This window comes from Conger conger, chromosome 1, assembly GCF_963514075.1.
Source record: "Conger conger chromosome 1, fConCon1.1, whole genome shotgun sequence".
In the NCBI taxonomy this organism is placed as follows: domain Eukaryota; kingdom Metazoa; phylum Chordata; class Actinopteri; order Anguilliformes; family Congridae; genus Conger; species Conger conger.
Genome location: NC_083760.1, coordinates 27,320,260 through 27,338,436, shown reverse-complemented (window position 1 = coordinate 27,338,436; position 18,177 = coordinate 27,320,260). Strand labels below are relative to the sequence as shown.

Here is an 18,177-nt window from a genome sequence, read left to right as displayed (position 1 = left end):
AGCACGTCCAGCTACAGTATTGATTGCACTGACGTGGCCCGCGTTCCAGAATAAGTCCTTGACCATGACTTGTAAGGTTGCATTTTAAGGCAAGTAAAAATTGAACTTTAATCTGCTGCTCCACTTCGTAGTCATTGCAGAATTCTGCCTACTATATGGTGCCTTCATTGGATAAATTTGAAGGCAGCATCGGTTGTATCCTTGGGCGGGTAGAATATCCCATAAATCATTGCGGTAACCTTAAAAATTCATTTTCATTAGACTGGTGGCCTGTGATTGGGCAGACACCAGGAAGTATAGTGAGTTTAAAAACAATTGTAATATGCATTTGAGTAATGAGTTAGATGTCTTGCAACTCAGAGATCTTTCCATAATCTAGCCGGTTAATTATATAATGGTACTAATCCATAGAACTCTATCATACCTTCGCTAGAAAACTGTGAAAAATGGGCCCAGTATACAGTATAATATGTTTTACCAAAAGTGTGTAAGTTTGTTTTACTAAATGATCATGAACTAGGTAGTACAAGTTCATTGTGTTCAGACCAGAGGCCTTCTATGTTGTAACATCAGCTCTAGTGCATGACATGCAAACATGGAGTGATGTAGATGCTAACTTTATGAGCCGTTCCTTTTTGCAAGAGATTACCTTAACATGCAGAAAGGCAGGTGCCAACCTAGACAACAAAGCAGCAGTTATCTGCCCTTTGTATGAAACACAGCCTATGTCTGTGCTATGACTCTGGCCAGTTATATCCAAAAAGGAAGTCTTTCACTAGGCAGGTTTTCAGCCAGACTGCTGGTGGGATTGCAGGGTGAGAACATTCAGTGACCGGCGACACATGTCTTAGAGGACAAGCCGCCTGTCTGCTCCCTCCCACATTAACACTGATAATCTCCATCAGTACCTTTTGCCTCTGGATAAGAGCATCTGCCAAATGACTGTAATGTAATGTAACGAGGCCATCGCAGAGATCGAGAGGAGCTTACTGCGAGGTTACGTCCCGGATTCCCAAAATGTCGGAGACGGACGGAATACACGGACGGAAGCGACGGCTGAATTAAGAAGTATATCTAAAAATGATTCGAACACTCGAGATACACTTGTTTTGGAGGCGGGAGGGAGTCAGGGGGAGGGTAGAGGAAACGCCGGCGGGGAGAGGCGTATGAGTCGGCGAAGGTCACACCCCGCTTCATTACGGGAGAATCGTCCTCGCTGGAATTAGTCTGTACAAATGAGTGTCGGATTGATTGCGGCCCCACTGTGCGACCGGCTCCCCTCGAGGGCCCGCGGGCGTGAAAGCAGCCACACTAATGCTCTCATTGAAACATTGATTCTTGTTAAAAACCCTTGATTCGTCCCAGCAGGCAATCTTTTCATTTGCCCCTTTCCCCCCGTGTGTACTTTCTGTTTGAGATTCAGGTGCCATGTTGGCTCCAGCGCTGAGATTTCACCGGGGTTTTCGGGTAATTCTTTTCAGGGCCTATAATGCGGAGAATGGATGCCTCACAAAAACAACATCCTGCTATTATTCAATTTCTTTGAATAAATGAGCAGTTCTTTAGAATATGATTCAATTGCTTCATATTGTGAATTAGCTTGGCCAATTAAGATGAATTTTAGCTTTGTTAGCATTATATAATCTGGAAAGGCCCAGAATATTAAACAGCAATGCTCAGATTTATACTTTTCATATTTTCATTCATCTGGAGATCTCTACTGGTATGGCTATCTTTTCTGAATATAACAGGAAACGACTCACCCATACAGTAACTTTTCAGTCAAGATGCAGAAAAATGTTGCATTTCACACAAGAAGTACAGTATAATTCCTTCCAAACAGTTAACATACATGCTTGTTTATTGCCTTCAAGAAAACATACTCTTTTTACCACGATGTGAAAATGTGCTGTTAAGAATGACAACAGAAATTGACAACATTTTAATTGATTTGGTTAATTATGTCATTATGATGTTATTACAAAATGGCCGTATTTGTTTCAGTCACATTGTTTGCTGTTACTGAGATGATGGATTATGTGGTCTGGTCTCCAGGAGTGTTATGGAATCTTTGACTCAGGATGTGACCTGACCTAAGTGGCATGGTCTGTACTTAAAGTCAGACTGTAGCATGTTTCCAGGGCTGTACACTGTACTGTGAGTATGAGCTCCAGTCACAGACAACATGCAATCAGTACAAACGACACACGGAATGATACGGATATACCATCACAGGCAGGTTTTTAAACAGATTTTGAAAAGTGCGAAATCAGTAGAAGACCGTATATGAATACTCATGGACTCTGTGTTTTGGTGTCTCCTGGTTGTGATTACAGGGATCTGCATAGCCTTCAGAATGCCATTCAGGAACATATGATTTTGAGCCAGGTCTCAGGTGGCTTCCACCACAAAATTGTGTTGTAGTTTATTTCCCACTGATGACAACTTTGTTATTTACTCAAAGCTGGGACTTTCTAGACTCCAGAGCCTTGTCTGCAGTTATAAAAATCAAAATCATTCAGTTACCGTCACGCTGAAGTTCATTAAAGCCGATGCAACCGTTTTAAATCAAGGACGTGCGCTTTAATAGCTTCCGATGGTTCTGTGATGCATTTGAGGTATGCCTGTACTGCTCGCCATAATGCACTAATTTTCTGTTTTTATTTTGTGCTATAATTTCTAACATTGTATCATGTAAGGACATTTACTCAATTCTACAAGTAAAGCATGATAATGAACTTGTCCGTAACTAATTGGTTAGGCATAACCATTAACGTTAAGCATTTAAAGTAGAAATAATGTTTGTACTGGTACAGAGGAGTCTCGTTCAGCCGCTAAAGTTCACCAGCTGTTCCATCACAGGAAGACTAAATTGTTGCTCTTGTTTACTGAGGAGGCAGAGGAAATGTGTGTCTGCCTCCAGTCAGGCTCAGTTAGCATTGGGTCTAATCAACCTCCAAGCAATTGATTTTGAATAATAAATTAATATTCATGAAGTGGTCTGCCGAAACTGTTTTTGTGAATTTGTGGTGCATGTGAGCAAATTACATTTTCTTTCGATTAATTCAACTTTGTCATAATGGTTTCCTTGCATTTGTTTCAAAAACCAACAGTACTGTTTCCTGTTAATAATAATAGGGCAATTCAACTTGAAAAAGTATAAGCAGTCTAGCTGGTGAAATAGGTTCCCATGTACCCCCATTTTTTATACTCTGTTTTTTAGGACCCTAATGGTGTCTCGTTAAGAATTTTTCATGTTGCCAAGTACAACTAATGGGCCATGGGGTTTGTTTGGCGGCCATCTTGAATGCACGCACAAGTTTCATAACTCCTGAACAAGACATCATATAAAGACAAATTAACCCTCTTTTTCCATTTAATTTTGACACCAGGAATCAAATGGAAAGGTCATTAACATGGTACAACCACTCTCTAGTGGTGAAAAACAGGCCAATAACACATTTTAGACTCATATCAATATACATTTTGCTATTTTGTTTCACAATAGTTTCCTGCAATAGCCAAATGATACTACAGGTAGTTTATTCTCATATCACTAATCATCATCATCATCATCATCATCCATCTCATCATCAATCTCCACCTCATCCTCTTCCCCCTCATCATCATCACTGATGACACCAACAGCCGACAGGTCAATGAGAGACCAGACAGGCTCCAAAATCCCTCCCTCTTTCTTCTCCCACCCCTGGCCCCCACCATATGGTTTAGGCCTCCTGAAGATCGCTCAGCTGCCTGCTTGAAACAGGCCACTCTATAGTTCACCCGCTGGATGTGGGCGATGAGTGAGTCTTGGCATCTTAGCTAATTCTAGCTAGCAAAATCATTTTTAAAAAAAGAAAACTAAACATAGGACATCAAGTTTTTTTTTTGTTCACATAAAATGGATATACTTAAATTAAAATAAAAAACAAAAACAAAACAAAAATAAAAATGTTGTTAATATAACTCACATTTGAGTGCTAATGCAACTAAATGGCAGCATCATTCCTTCCAGTGTATTGGACAGTCGGAGGGATATGCCATTGAAATGCGGAAGTAATAATCTGTGGCAGTTATTGCTATGGTAGAAAATCTACGATGAAATTGCTTCTCATTAGCACTCCACATTACAATGCCATAAAATTCCTTTACTCTGTCCATTTGGTCCATTTGAGCTAAAACACCAATGTCATAATGGATTGATTGAGCAGGCTCCACCCCCTCATAGAATGTTAGCTCTCCTAGTCACAGCCTCTATTCCCGCACTGATGCAATAATAGTTTGTGGATGAGGTTCCCCCGCATAAAGTTTCACTTTCGCCTGAGTATTAGTGACTTTTGGGTTCCATTGGCTCAGGAGGTTAGAGTCAATGGTTTGCTGGTTTGATCCCGCCCAGGGTGTGTCAAAGTGTCCCTGAGCAAGACACCTAACCCCCAATTACTCCTGACGAGCTGGTTGGTGCCTTGCGTGGCAACCCATTGCCAATAGTGTATGTGAGAATGGGTGAATGAGAAGCATCAATTGTACAGTGCTTTGCATAAAGGCGCTATGTAAATGCAGACCCTTTACCATTTAGTGCCTCATTGTGAGAAATTATGTGTGTCCTGGTTCTGGATAAAAGAGAGAGTGTCTCTGCTCTCAGGGAGGAAGGATGATAGTAGAAAACAGAGGCTAACTCTAGTGATTCAAAATCCCATGCCTGGTCAGGCATATTACAAATTGATAATAAAGGGTAATCAAGACTTTCTTGTGCCTTCACAGCTATAAGAACTGGTTACTTCCTTCCAAAGAAATTCAATGGAAAAATTATCACGTCTATTTCTTTTTTCTTTTCTCTAAAGAAAATGCCATTATAAATTCACACACATGATTTTTTTAAATGACAGAAGGAAAAATATATATTTTTTACATTCTTCTAAAGAAATACAGTGATGTCCAAAAGTCTGAGACCACATTGAAAATCTGGGATTTTTTAAAATCTGATCCTGGAAATTCTTTTTTCAAAAGTTTTAGGATTTAGAAAAATTTACTTTAAAGCTTTCCAAGAACTACTTGAAGACTAAAGAAGAGCAAATAATTAGGTATGGGTATTTGTGGGGGCACTTGAAGACTGATAAAAACCAAGCATTCAGTAACATCTCTTTGGAACATTGTCAAATAATGCTGGGATAACATGACAGCTTGAGTACATGTTGCCATCAAAAAAAGCGGGACATATGAAATACTAAGAAATTATTTCAAAGATTCGGAAAGGGGAATCAAAAGGGAAGCATCTGTGAACTATCTTCAGGTCTCTCCCCACATGTTCTATGGGTTTTAAGTCTGGGCTTTGGCTGGGCCACTCAAGGTCAGTCAAAGACTATCCAGAAGCCACTCCAACATTGTCTTGACTGTATGCTTCAGGTCATTCTTGTCCTGAAAGGTGAACTGTTACCTCAGTCTGAGAGCAGTGATGGTATTAGCCAGGTGATGAGCAGTGTCTGGTGTTCGCCAGAAATTGTGCTCGGAGTTCTTCCCAAAGAGTTAAATTTTTGTCTCATCAGACCAGATAATCTTTTTCCTCATGCTCTCAGAGTCCTCCAAGTGGGCTGTCATATGCCTCAAGAGTGGCTTCCGTCTAGCCACTCTACCATAAAGGCCTGATTGATGGAGTGCTGCTGAGATGGTTGTCCTTCCAGCAGGTTCGTCCATCTCTGTAGAGGACTTACAAAGCTCTGTTAGAGTGACCGTTGGGTTCTCGGTCACCTCCCTGGCTTCTTGCCTGGTCACTCAGTTTGGCTGGTCAGAACTTCCATTTCACAATTATTGAGGCCACTATGCTCACTCACTGGGAACACAGCTTTAGAAATTGTTTTATACCCTTGTACAATCTATGCCTTGTCACAGAGTGAATTTTATCACAAAGGTGTACAGAGAGTTCCTTGGACTTCATGGCTTGGTGTTTGTCCTGACATGCAGTGTGAATTGAGGGGCGTTATATACATTACTTTACATTACTTTAACGTTATATACATTACTTTACATTACTTGACATTACTTATCCATAGCGACGTGCAACGAAATACAGATCGAACACACATTACAAATTATTTCATCAGCATAACAGTTTGAGTGAAAAGAAGAATCTTTGAAAGATTTGGAATTTCTTAGTAATTGATTCGCAGGTATGTGCCTTTCTAAACTATGTCCAATCACTTAAATTTGCCACAGGTGTACTCCAATGAAGTTCTAGCCACAAAGATAATTAAAGTAACAGAAAGTAACAGAATCACCTGACCACAATTTGTAGTGCCACAGCAAGGGGTCTGACTACTTATGTAAATGAAAGATTTCCATTTTATCATTTTAATAAGTTTGCCAACATTGATCTTGCCACAATGGCTATTAGTGCTTTGATCAGGGGAAACAACCCTAGCTCCAACAGTCACACCACAGCAAATGATGTTTAAACTGAAATGGATGGATAAACTGAAGTCTATGTACCTGTACAAATAGTACTATCACAAAAAGAGCAGAGATAATGTTTAAAAATCAAAATCTGCAGCTAACAGTGCTGCCTGGCTTTCAGAATCTTGTCCATAAAACATTTATAATAAAAAAACGAGGGAGAAGAAATACTACCTGGCAGGACTACCAGTGCAAAAAAGAAAAAACTTCAAAACACAAACAAACATTGTTCTTTATGTATTTTATTTATATTAAATTCAGCATTTTCAGCAAGATAAGTCCAGACAGGAAAAATCACCCGCTTGACCCCAAACAATCAGGTTAAGTCTGGCCATTCAACTGAGATTGCTTTCCCCGCAGTTACAGAGACTCTTCACTCAGTAAATAAGAGTTAAGTCTCTCAGCTCCATCCTCATTCTTCTTGACTGCTGCTTTCAGCTATGTCAATCACTGGATCCTCCTCTCCTCCTTCACAGACTTGGCCATCTCAGGCTCTGCCCACACATGATCAACCTCATCAACCTTACTGACCAATCCCACCAGATGCTTGGAGGGGCTATTTTCTCCCCCTACATGACCATTGTCTCACAGAGCTTAATGCTTGGTCATCTCCTCTACCCTCCTTACACTGAATCATTCATTTCAACATCTTCAATCTCTGCTGATGACATGTTATTCCATTGCTATGCTGATGACACTCATATCCTTTCCTCACTCGTTCTTTCCGACAAGTTCAGACACATATCTCCGCATGCCTGGCTGACATTTCAGCCCGGATGTCTACCCACCACCTGAAACACAAACTGGGGTGCCTCGATCACTGCTGATGGTTCTGCAGTGTCTCACTCCTGCTCAGCTAAGGATGTTGTTGTGACCCCGACTGAACGGATGTGTAGGGCTCATACCCTGACAGCAGAGCTACATGCGCTGATTTAGCTGCACCATTGTGCTCCATCTGGGGGAGGAAGTCACGACGTAGCCTGGAGGTAGTGCCCATTCCTAAGATGTAGTGGCTATGTCACTGCAGAATCAGAGTCAAAATTATCCAAGAGAGCATTGTACTTTTGACATGCGTTGTGGCACAATTATCAAGCAAAACATTCGTGTTTGAGAACAAAGAAATAAATGCTGCAAAGAAATATATTGATTTCAAGAAGTGATTTTTTTTCTGTGCCTGTACAAACTTTCTGTTTTATTTGATACTTGATACATGTTTTGTTTGATAATTTTGACACAAATCTGATTCTATAGCAGCGCAGCGGTAAGTGACGTACCTGCTCCATCTTAGTGATGGGAAAACTACCTCCATGTTACATCCCGACTACCTCTCGGAAACGTGACAAAGCACCTACGTCGCCCCCATGCCGCTTATCTCTGTGTGCTGTCTGGTTAGTGGCAACCAGCCAGTCGCGCAAGTTCTCCCTTTGCAGCATCAGGAGAATCCACCCCTTCCACATCCATACAGCTACTTGTATAATGGCTTGTTATATCTTATATGTAACACCCCCCTGGCCAGCTTACTAGCCTGTGCTATTAGGTCACTGCCACTGGTCCAGAATGCTGTTTTCATTATCCATGTTGTTTATTATATGCCATTTTCATTAAGGGTGCTGCCCACAGCATATACTTGGATTTCCAAAAAGCGTTTGATAAGGTACCGCATGACAAATTCATTGTCAAAATGAGGACGGCTGAAATTACAGGAGGCATTTCAGATTGGGTTCAGATGGACCAGACTCCTTACAGGATAGAATACAAAGAGTAATAGCAGGAAGGATCTTATCTGAGCAGGCTATTGTGAGAAGAGTCTTAAAATCCACATTCCAATGCAAGTCTGGAGATACACGGGCAAGATACACAGGCAAGAAAATTGAAGACCCTCCAGTGTAATAAAATCACAAGCTCATAGCATCCATTTCCAAGGGAGTCACATTCACTGTCATGTAGGTCAAAGACTACAGAGCCACAGTAACCAAGATGGAAAATCACATCATCAGTAAAGAAATGAAATACTCAAAGAATGCACCATGGAGTTATCAAAGGGTCAGAGGGTCAAAGGGTATTGATCTTTGAGAAGAAGGAGATGTTATGATACAAAATTTTGCTCACTGATGTGATTCCTAGCCTGAAGTTGGAAGATGCAATCACTTTACTGTATTGGATCAGGTGGAAAGACAAGAGCCAACATTGGCAAACTATAATGCATTTTACTAGGTGTTTACACAAGGATGCGATTTGAAGAAATACCAAGACGTCCACTGTCTTTCAGGTTTGGGGTTTGTTTTATCGAGGGTTTAACCCAAAAAGGTAACTTGACACTCGGCTCTAATTGACAAGGCAGTAAAAGCAAGGGAGAAGACATGTCTGAAGTCCCTTTGGATGCATCAATGGCACCATAAAAAGGAGAAGGATAAAAGGTAGACTTTATTCTGACCCTGCTCCACTGTAGTGGTAATGAGTAAATTGATATTTTCTGGACTGTTAAAGATGTTAGCTGCTGGCATTTAAGCTCATTTAATAGAGCTTCTCACACAATGGTGGTGTTTTTTTTCGTACTGGCTGATGCGATTACCCACTGGGCTTCACATTTTCTTTGCAATATTAATTATAATTTACTTCTGTAAACGCCAGAAGTCAACAAGATAAGGGTGAAGGGAAAGCAATTACGTAACACTTCATAATAGTGTTCATTAATAAGTCATTAATAAATTATTAATAACCATGAACAATAGTTCATGAGTATGATCCCATAATTAAAGAGATTGAGGTACATAAGGAAGGAAGTAATGAAGAAAGAATGAAGGTCACAGTGGCTACAGATCATAAAGAGCCAATCAAAAACGTCTAACATAAATATTTTGTGAAGAATTAGTCAATAAAATAAGACCTACAGTATGTTAGTAATAAGATTGATTAGGCCATTACCTAAAATAATTGTTACAATGTGGTATTGAGAATTAAAACATGTTTGAACACATACAGTGTGTACTGGAGCCTGGATGTTTCAGTGTCGCAAACAATGCAATTCAAAAAGATTATGTGCTTACAGTAATGAGGATATTCAAATTATTTCAAGCCTCCATTTTCATTCTGTTGTTTCCCTTTCTCCTACTTTCCCTTGTTTTCTTATGAAGTTATCAGAAGCAAACAAGCAAATGAGCCAAGATACGGAAATGAGGATATGTACCTGCCGTTGTTGTGGTAGAAATTACAGGAAGATTTATGTATATTATGTTGCTTATTCTTTAAGTAACAGATTCTGATGAGTTCTGGAAATATTCAGGGCTGTAGAGTGTGCATAAGAACTAGTATGTATGTCTCAGGGCCAGCAGGGGTTTCCTCTCATCTTTCTCTCCACCCATTTTTGATTGGAAAGTTTTTTTTTTTTACATTTCAGAAGAATGTAATATCAACGCAGCTCTTTTGGGCTGTAGGGACTCACAGATAGACAGATGGATAGAGATAGCCCTTCAATCACTGTTGATTCATGTGTAGTGGAGAGGAACTTAAGGGTTGTCATATACTGTATTATTCATCTGAACTAAGTTCCTTTTTACCATATTATATGTTTTATATATAATTATAGCTGTCAAAAAATTATGTCCTGTTTAAAGAGCTATCAATTTGCAAATAAAAACAACAAAAAGAAAACGCAGAGAGGTAAAGAAAAGACAGAAACAAGTGTAATGAGTTCCCCCCTAGATTCAATCCATTGTACTCAGCCAGCTTAAGGGTCAATCCAATTAAATCAAAGTAGACTTAATTTGATTATTTCGACTGAAAAACCCAAGAAACAAGAAGATCTTGGCCTGAAAACAGTGATCATGAAAATAGGCAATTTATAAATTAAAATGTTGTATTTATTTTTAGTTATTTTTAAAATATAATAACATAACCAAATATGTTATCAATCTATGTGTCCTTTAATTTCATTTTGTTTCTATCTGTCTTTATATTATTAATGCTGTTTTTTAATGAGAACTCATGTTCATTGCCCATGGGCAAGAAATGTAAAAATTCAGGCATAAAACTGCATTCTGTATTGAAATGTGTTGAATGATGAAGGTGTTAAACATTTTAGGAGTACTCATACATACAAGTACTATAGTTTGTACTTGATTTAAGGTTAGCATTACACTAAATTGTTTCCTGAATAATATCCTGCTAGCCATTCTGACACAAGCATTCTTTCAGGCCTTGTACCACCACATAATAATAAACAAAATGCTATTTTTTTGCCTGATTTATAAATAGAATTAAGCAGAACAAGCCATACCTAATTACTAGCCTACATAATTTACCATTAGTTTCTATATACAGTACATAATTTGCAACACACCAACAACACCCTGTTTGATTTTCTGCCAAATTAATAATCAACTGTAATCCTTCCAGAATGCCGATAGAATGGAGACAACCTCTGAAAGTAGATTTTCAGACTGTGTCCACAAGATTTCATCAAGTTTTGCAGACCACCATTTGCTTATAAAATCATCTGCTTCACTGTGCATAGGGTCTGGTACACTTACATTCCCTTCCAGGCTGGGACTGTGAAAGTCGTCCACATTAGACACACATTTCAGACAATTGAGGAGCTGCAGCTAATGGGCAATTTGAAACCCTCCATTCAAACAAATCTTCCGTGTGTACAGAGTCGACCATCTCAGGCCTCACATCATTCTAGTTCATCACCACTGCCATTCCCCTGTGAAATCCCTTTCGGAATATAGCATATAGTGCTCAGGAATGGAGCGAATGGTTTTGATTTTTTACCAAAGCCCTCTCCATGGGCAGCAACCAGTTATCCACTTGTACAGCCTGACAGCCGTACCCCCTTGTGACCTGTGCCTGCCCTTTCGAAAAGCCACGTTCGACAGCTGTTCCCCTGTATGCCCCTGTGACTTCAGCATCCTCCACTGGCCCTGTGACTTTGACTTCTTCCAGTGTTCCCCTTTTTTCTGGTGGTTGTGGTGCCCATTGCCCCTGTTCCATCTTCGTGTTGACACTAATTACAATGGCTGCTTTATTGGATTCATTTCAGCACTACCTGGGCACTTCAGGGTAACTCAGCAGCTGTTTTTTTTTCTGCGCTTACAGTCACCATGGCAACCGGTCTGCCCTTGAAGACCTCTGTCCATTGCTCCCTGGTACATTCCCCTCTCAATATTTGTTTGATTGCTGGTTTGCTGTTTGGCGGGGGTTTGGGAGGTCAGTTTATGCCAGCCATCGTAAAATGTTCTTTGCCAAATTTATAGCAGGCATCACGCCCCAGCAATTCCACTATATAGGGAAGTAGTGGAGCATTCAGCACACTGAGGATATACACCACGGCTTGGATGAATACTAATTGGATGATGATCAGGTCCATGTCACGAATACCGCTTCAGTAAATGTCCTCACACAAACAGATTCTGTATACATTTGTCAAAATCCATCTGCATGAAGGATCTGCAGTACTTCTCAGGCAAAACTACTTCTGATTTGTCAATACCGGATTCAAAGTTATATCAGAAACCTTTTTCAGGAGTTCCAAAAGTAACATGACTTATTTGCCTAATGTCAAATTATTAGAAGAGTGGAAATAGCTTCTAGTTTTTCCAACTGTACTTGCTAATGTAAATGTATTCTTAGCAGATTCATACTCGTACCATATCTTTTCTTTTTTTTTCCCTTTCCTTCTTTTTTAAAGTGTTTGTATACTTGATTCTGCTAAGTAGATGTACAGTATGTAGACTACTATAGCCGGTCTGTTTCCCTGACATGAACGACATTGGCAGCATTGGTTCAGGCGGTAAGAGCAGTTGTCTGGAAGTTGGAGGGTTGCCGGTTCGATCCCTATGTGTGCCACCTAACAAGGCACCTAACCCCCAAATGCTCCTGATGACCTGGCTGGTGCCTTGCACGGCAGCCAATTGCAGTTGGTTTGTGAGTGTGCATGAATTTCAATATGAATTGTACACAGGGGGTGACATGGCTCAGGCAGTAAGAGCACTCGTCTGGCAGTCGGAGGGTTGCTGGTTCGAACCCCCACCCGGGCTGTGTCGAAGCATACCTGAGCAAGACACCTAACCCCCAAATGCTCCTGACGAGCTGGTCAGTGCCTTGCATGGCAGCCAATCGCCGTCGGTTTGTGAGTGTGTGTATGAATGGGTGAATGAGAAGCATCAATTGCACAGCGCTTTGGATAAAGGTGCTATATAAATGCCAACCATTTACAGTGCCTTGGATAAATGTGCTATATATATATATATATATATATATACATACACACTCCTGGAGTGGGAGTGTTACCACCTCTAGTGTATGTAAAGTACATTCAGACTATGCACTGCTTTCTGTGTCCTTTTTGCACAATAATTCTATGAAGATGCAATGTAGGCTAGAGAAAACCTGCAAAATAAGCCTGATGCAGAAATGTTTGTCGTGTCATCCCTTTTGATACAAAATAAGATTGCAACAAATGCAACACATACAACGTGGATGTGTTGCACTATAAGTGCTAAAACAAGTGAGGCTACAGACAGAATATACATACATTTAATGTCACTTTACAGTGATGGAATGAGCTATATAAGTATGTAGTCATTACTACTGGAAAAAAGTCAAGCATTTATGGCCCGGTTATGACATTTAAAGTTGTGGATTAAACATCATGATGCTTTTGATCAGTTTTTTTTAAGCAGTTGCAAACATAAATGGTGAGTTCTCTTCAGAAGATGTTAGTATGGCTATTACAGTCAAGTCAATGCGTATAATTCTTGATTTTTGAATCTGGTGTCACTGAGGATTTTAGAGACGAGATTTAACACTTCATGACACTTAAAAGTATAAAAGTTATGTTCTTATGATATATGGAATACATATGGCCCATAGAACTATCATCATGCCTCTATTTCAACCAACAAATCAAAAAGTCATTCATTAAGTGCAACAAAAACATCTCAGTTTCCTTCATATTTATGAGTATTAGAAAAATGTCAGCTCAAATTTTATGTTTGTTGCCAAATTGTATCATACATTGTGCCTATTCTTCAACCATTTTGACTATAGGCATAATCCTGGTGTCCTCTGAAAGGTAACACTACAAGTCAAGTTAAGTTAAAGAAGCTCAAACACAGGGTAAAATAATTTTCTCACTGAAAAGATTTTCTGTTTTGAGTGGGTACAGAGTATTGTGGCATTGCGTGCCACACTTAGAAACACAATAGAGCCACAGCCACAACACTAGACAAACCCACTTTCAAATCTGATGACAATATCACCAAAAATGAGCATTCTGCATAGTTTATTTAAGTTATGTCTAATCAGTCTTCCAAAAAGGATGTATTTAGATGCTCACTGATATAGAGATCACGTCAAAGAAAATGCCCTCTATTGTGGAGCCAAAGGTGTTTTCACTGTCTTCCTCAGAAATATTAACTCAAGAATACTCGAGAGGCTAGAGAGACGAGAGATTCCTTGGAAGTGTCCAAAAGAAAGTCCTCTATTTAGATGTAGGCAACCTTTTTCGTCCATAAAATCTGAAGAACAGCGTAACAGTTTCAGCGTATTGAAGATGCTAAGGCTTCCTTAAGCAGGCAAATAAATGCTGTGTTGTTTTATTAAAGTCTAACAAACTATACACCAAAAGGTAATGTCATTAGCTAAAATGCTTCTCATTTGTTACTTCAATACCATATCACTAGCTGGTTCTAGGCTGAGCTGAATTTATACTGTATTTTTTGCTCACAAATGGGGATAACAATTTTACTGTGCAACTAGATTACCGATACTGGTCAGAGAATCTCATACGTGGACTTTTCCTGTTACAGAGAGTCTATACAAAACGTAGATAATAGCATACCTATATACAAGTACTTTCGTAGAAGTATGCAATGGCAAAACGGACAACAATGATATTTCCTCCAGAGAACATTCTTCCTAAACAAACTATGGGCATTCTATTAACATTTCTCTGCATGCCACTTGCTGGACCCTGGCTGTGAAAAGGACACTGACCTTAACTTATTTTGTGTAGTATATGGATTTCCAAAATGCAGAGACGCTTGTTTTGCTACCCACATTACAAAATAAGGAACTAAAGCAATGGCCCCCACACCAGCCCATATATGGTGCAACTTATGGTATCATGAACACACTACTGATATTTGTACAATGTTTTTATGTTGCTTTATGGGATATGACAGCAAAGTAACAAAAGAACATAAATTAACAGTCCAAGTGCAAATACAAATTCACACATCTAACTAAAGTGTTGCTCAAACAACATTGTTCGCGTTGCTATTTTTGCCATCTTGCTAGATATTGTTTTGATACAACATTCTATGTTTTATTCATGATCTCACTCAACCCAGAGTGGGTGATTGCAAATTAGTCTAGCCAATGTAACAAAGAAAAAGTGATGTATGTCCACAAGACTTTAGTCTCAGAAATCTTTCTGTTTCAATTGGCAGCACATTACGTAGCTATGCCAATTAATGCAGAGAAACAATCAGGTACAGTACAGTGCTTGCTGATTTATTTACAAAAAAAATAAGAGTTATTTTCACTATTGCAATCAAACATAAGGGTTCAAAACAGCTCACAGTACATCTGATCCTGCCAAATCAACGTTCTTTTTAATCATGTTCAACAGCATACTTGCCAACTATTTTTGAAGTGTTGAATTATTTAACTATTTTTTTGATCTGATCATAGTGCCATATTCTGTCTTTTCATTTGTGTGCCCATAGTTCAATTCTTTCTCAACATTTTATTGTTTTAATAGGTAGACACCTCAGAAGTAGTTTGTAATTATATTGTTAGTCGCATGTCTATGCTTATTACCAAGCAGTTATAGGAATGCCTACAGGGACACCTGGAGGATAACTACTTAAATGTAAGTGGACAGCCCTGATGTTTAATGTGCTCAATTATTTCTCAAGGCTCAAGTGTAACAGAACTAAGTCACTGTCGCAACAATTGATTGTTCAAACAAAAGACATTATGGAACTGGTGCATGCATATACATACTTTACATTTGTTACCAAAAAGTAGTGTTACCAAACCGTTAATAAACTGAAAATCTTGATATATTTAATATTTAATCTAAAAATAATATCTGAACAAAAAAAAGAACACATTATTATGTTGAAACTAATTCAAAATGTCAGACTCTAAAATGAGAAGTGCATTACCCATTGCCTAAGTGCCTTGCTTTTAACAATATAAAAGGGAATTTGCAATAAATTCCAGAATGAAATTGGACCCCTTATCAAAAGATATGTTAAATTAGTGTCCCCACACATATATAGGTATATACGCAGTCACACACACACACAAACACACAACCCTGCACATGCACACAGACACAAACACACAGAAGCTCCAGTTTCCAGTAACCGCACACATACCTTTCCAGGTCAGCTTCATTATTCATGAACACAGAATTCTGCAAATGCCACATTAAGTCAATACACAGCTTACTCTTTGCTACGAGCGTGCAGCTCTCCTGCAACTGTATGTGCACAAATGACCTCGATATGCACTCTACTGGCTCCAACCCATTAACCCCAGCGTAGACTGAGCACAGGCGTATGGGGAGGTTTGTTATAATGTTATTATCTGAAGGCTTTAAAGTGACAGAGGGTCAGTGTGGGGAGGCCCTCGAGATATATGGGGACAGCAGTGACCCACATAGTGGGGAATCGGTCAGCCATAGCCCACAGCCTCTGAGCTGCTGAAATAGCACTGTGTGCACAACAGCCAATTGGACCATCAGCTCCAGGCTCTGCACTGCATTTTTACTTTGTATTATTTTTCATATTTTTGGGGGGGATTCTTTTGTACGTGTAAGCAAGTTTTCCCAAATGTTTTAGGGTGACAAAACATAACTGCGTTTTTATTCAATATTTTATATGGTGAGATATTTAGAAGTGGTGGACTGAATATGAACTGTAAATAAAGCCTTAATGAGCTCTCCCTAAGACAAAATAACCTTCCATCGATATTGTAGGTCTTCATAGCTATTATGTCTATAGGCTATAGCTATTATTTTCTCATAGCAATTACCATGTCAGCCATGTCTATGAATGGTAATGAATGACAAGACTATATATACTGTATAAATGGCTACTGCCTGAAATATGTTAATGGCAATTAATAATATGAAACTGTTTACAGTAGGTAGGCTAATAAAAAAAGAAAAAAATTTAAATTTAAATGAATGTAAACTTTAAAAGTTTGAGCTATTGCATTTAATCATGGTTAATTTTTCAGCTTCAATGCTTGACAATACTTTATTCCATGTAAAGAGACCTCCTCTGCTACTTTCTGCATTGACAGAGTTGGTTGGAATAGACAAGTATTGTTTTGTTTTCTGCACAATATTTTGAAAAAGATTTTCTTGCTTCTGTCTCTGAACTCCCCCTGTGCCACTACAGTGCAGTTTTATTGTGCAAATAACTCGTAAACACGGTTTGTTTTAGTATTGTAACATTTCATCAGTTTCTCTAACTTCTCTGAATGTTATGACACTTTGGCTATTTATTGTTTTGACTGTGGTATGCATCTGTTTGACCCAGTTTTTATAGTAAATGTTGACCTTTTGTTGTTTTGTGTGTGTATGGATAAACTGCAAATTGTGCCGAACATATTGAATCAGTGTGCACCGTACCAGGCATATACTGGTGCAATTGGTCGTTGAAAGATTATTTTTGTTTGACATTCTACTCTCCTTCCCCTGAAAATGCCCTGCTTTCATAAGGGTCACAATGAACCACTAACCGCATGATTGGTCCAGTGTTTGTGCTAATCCAGTGGCTATGGGAACCTCAGGATATCATTTGTAATGCTAGTAGGTAACATATTTTGGAAAAATGTATGATCATATTTATAAAGGCTGTGTGCATGTGTTTTTCAGCAACCCTTAAGCACATCTGAACGCATCACAGTGCATATAAATGGTTCATATTGAGCTGATTTGGCTATCACAAAAATGAATAATCCAATACTGTTGCCAGGATGTGATAAATCAAACAATTTTAATGTCACACTCTATGTGATTACATGAATTTTTCACATAAGCAAAAACCACATAATAAAATTACTCCTCCCCCCTCACTCATCACAGCATAATAAAAACATATTTTTTTCCATTAACAGACAAAAACAGGAATAGCCCTGCTGTATAATGAAGACACTGGGAACACCTGTGATATACGTCTGAAGCTGACTAAAGAAGCGCTAACCATTCAGAAGCAGGACGTGGTGAGAGTCAGTGGAGGTGAATCCCATTCAAATGTAAGTACCGAGGCCTTTTTCCCCTCCGAAGGGAATGCTACAAGATTAAATCCATCGAACACAGACAGAAGCGCGGCGTTTCTCTGCGTGTCTCGTTATTTGTGATGTCGCGATTTCGAAATTGCGGGTAATTTGTTGCCAAGACCCTTTTCATATGGTAATGACAGCACAGTGAGGCAAGGGGACAACGAAAACCCAGAGATAGAATTGTAAAATAGGATCATAAAGGTGAATGGTAATATTCTGGATAGAAAAGAACCAACTTGCCGAGAGATTATCAGCAGATACAAGAGGGAAAATAAAAAAACAACTTGCTGTTACCCAAGGTCCTTAGCCCGAGGAATACAGTGGGCACAGCCAATCAGAACAATAGACAAGCACATCTTACTTGCGCATTTCAAATCACAATAACCATGTTATTCCTGCATTGTTTACGCTTCTCTACTT

At 39.1% G+C, this 18,177-nt stretch overlaps 1 protein-coding gene across 1 annotated transcript in view; it reads left to right on the top strand.

Moving 5' to 3' along the window:
* The window catches only part of sntg2 (syntrophin, gamma 2), a 77,092-nt gene that overhangs the window by 4,646 nt on the left and 54,269 nt on the right, over positions 1–18,177 (top strand). The window contains exon 2 of the mRNA XM_061244375.1: positions 17,593–17,730. Within this exon, the coding sequence (XP_061100359.1) occupies positions 17,593–17,730 (138 nt within the window). The remainder of the gene's footprint in view (positions 1–17,592; positions 17,731–18,177) is intronic.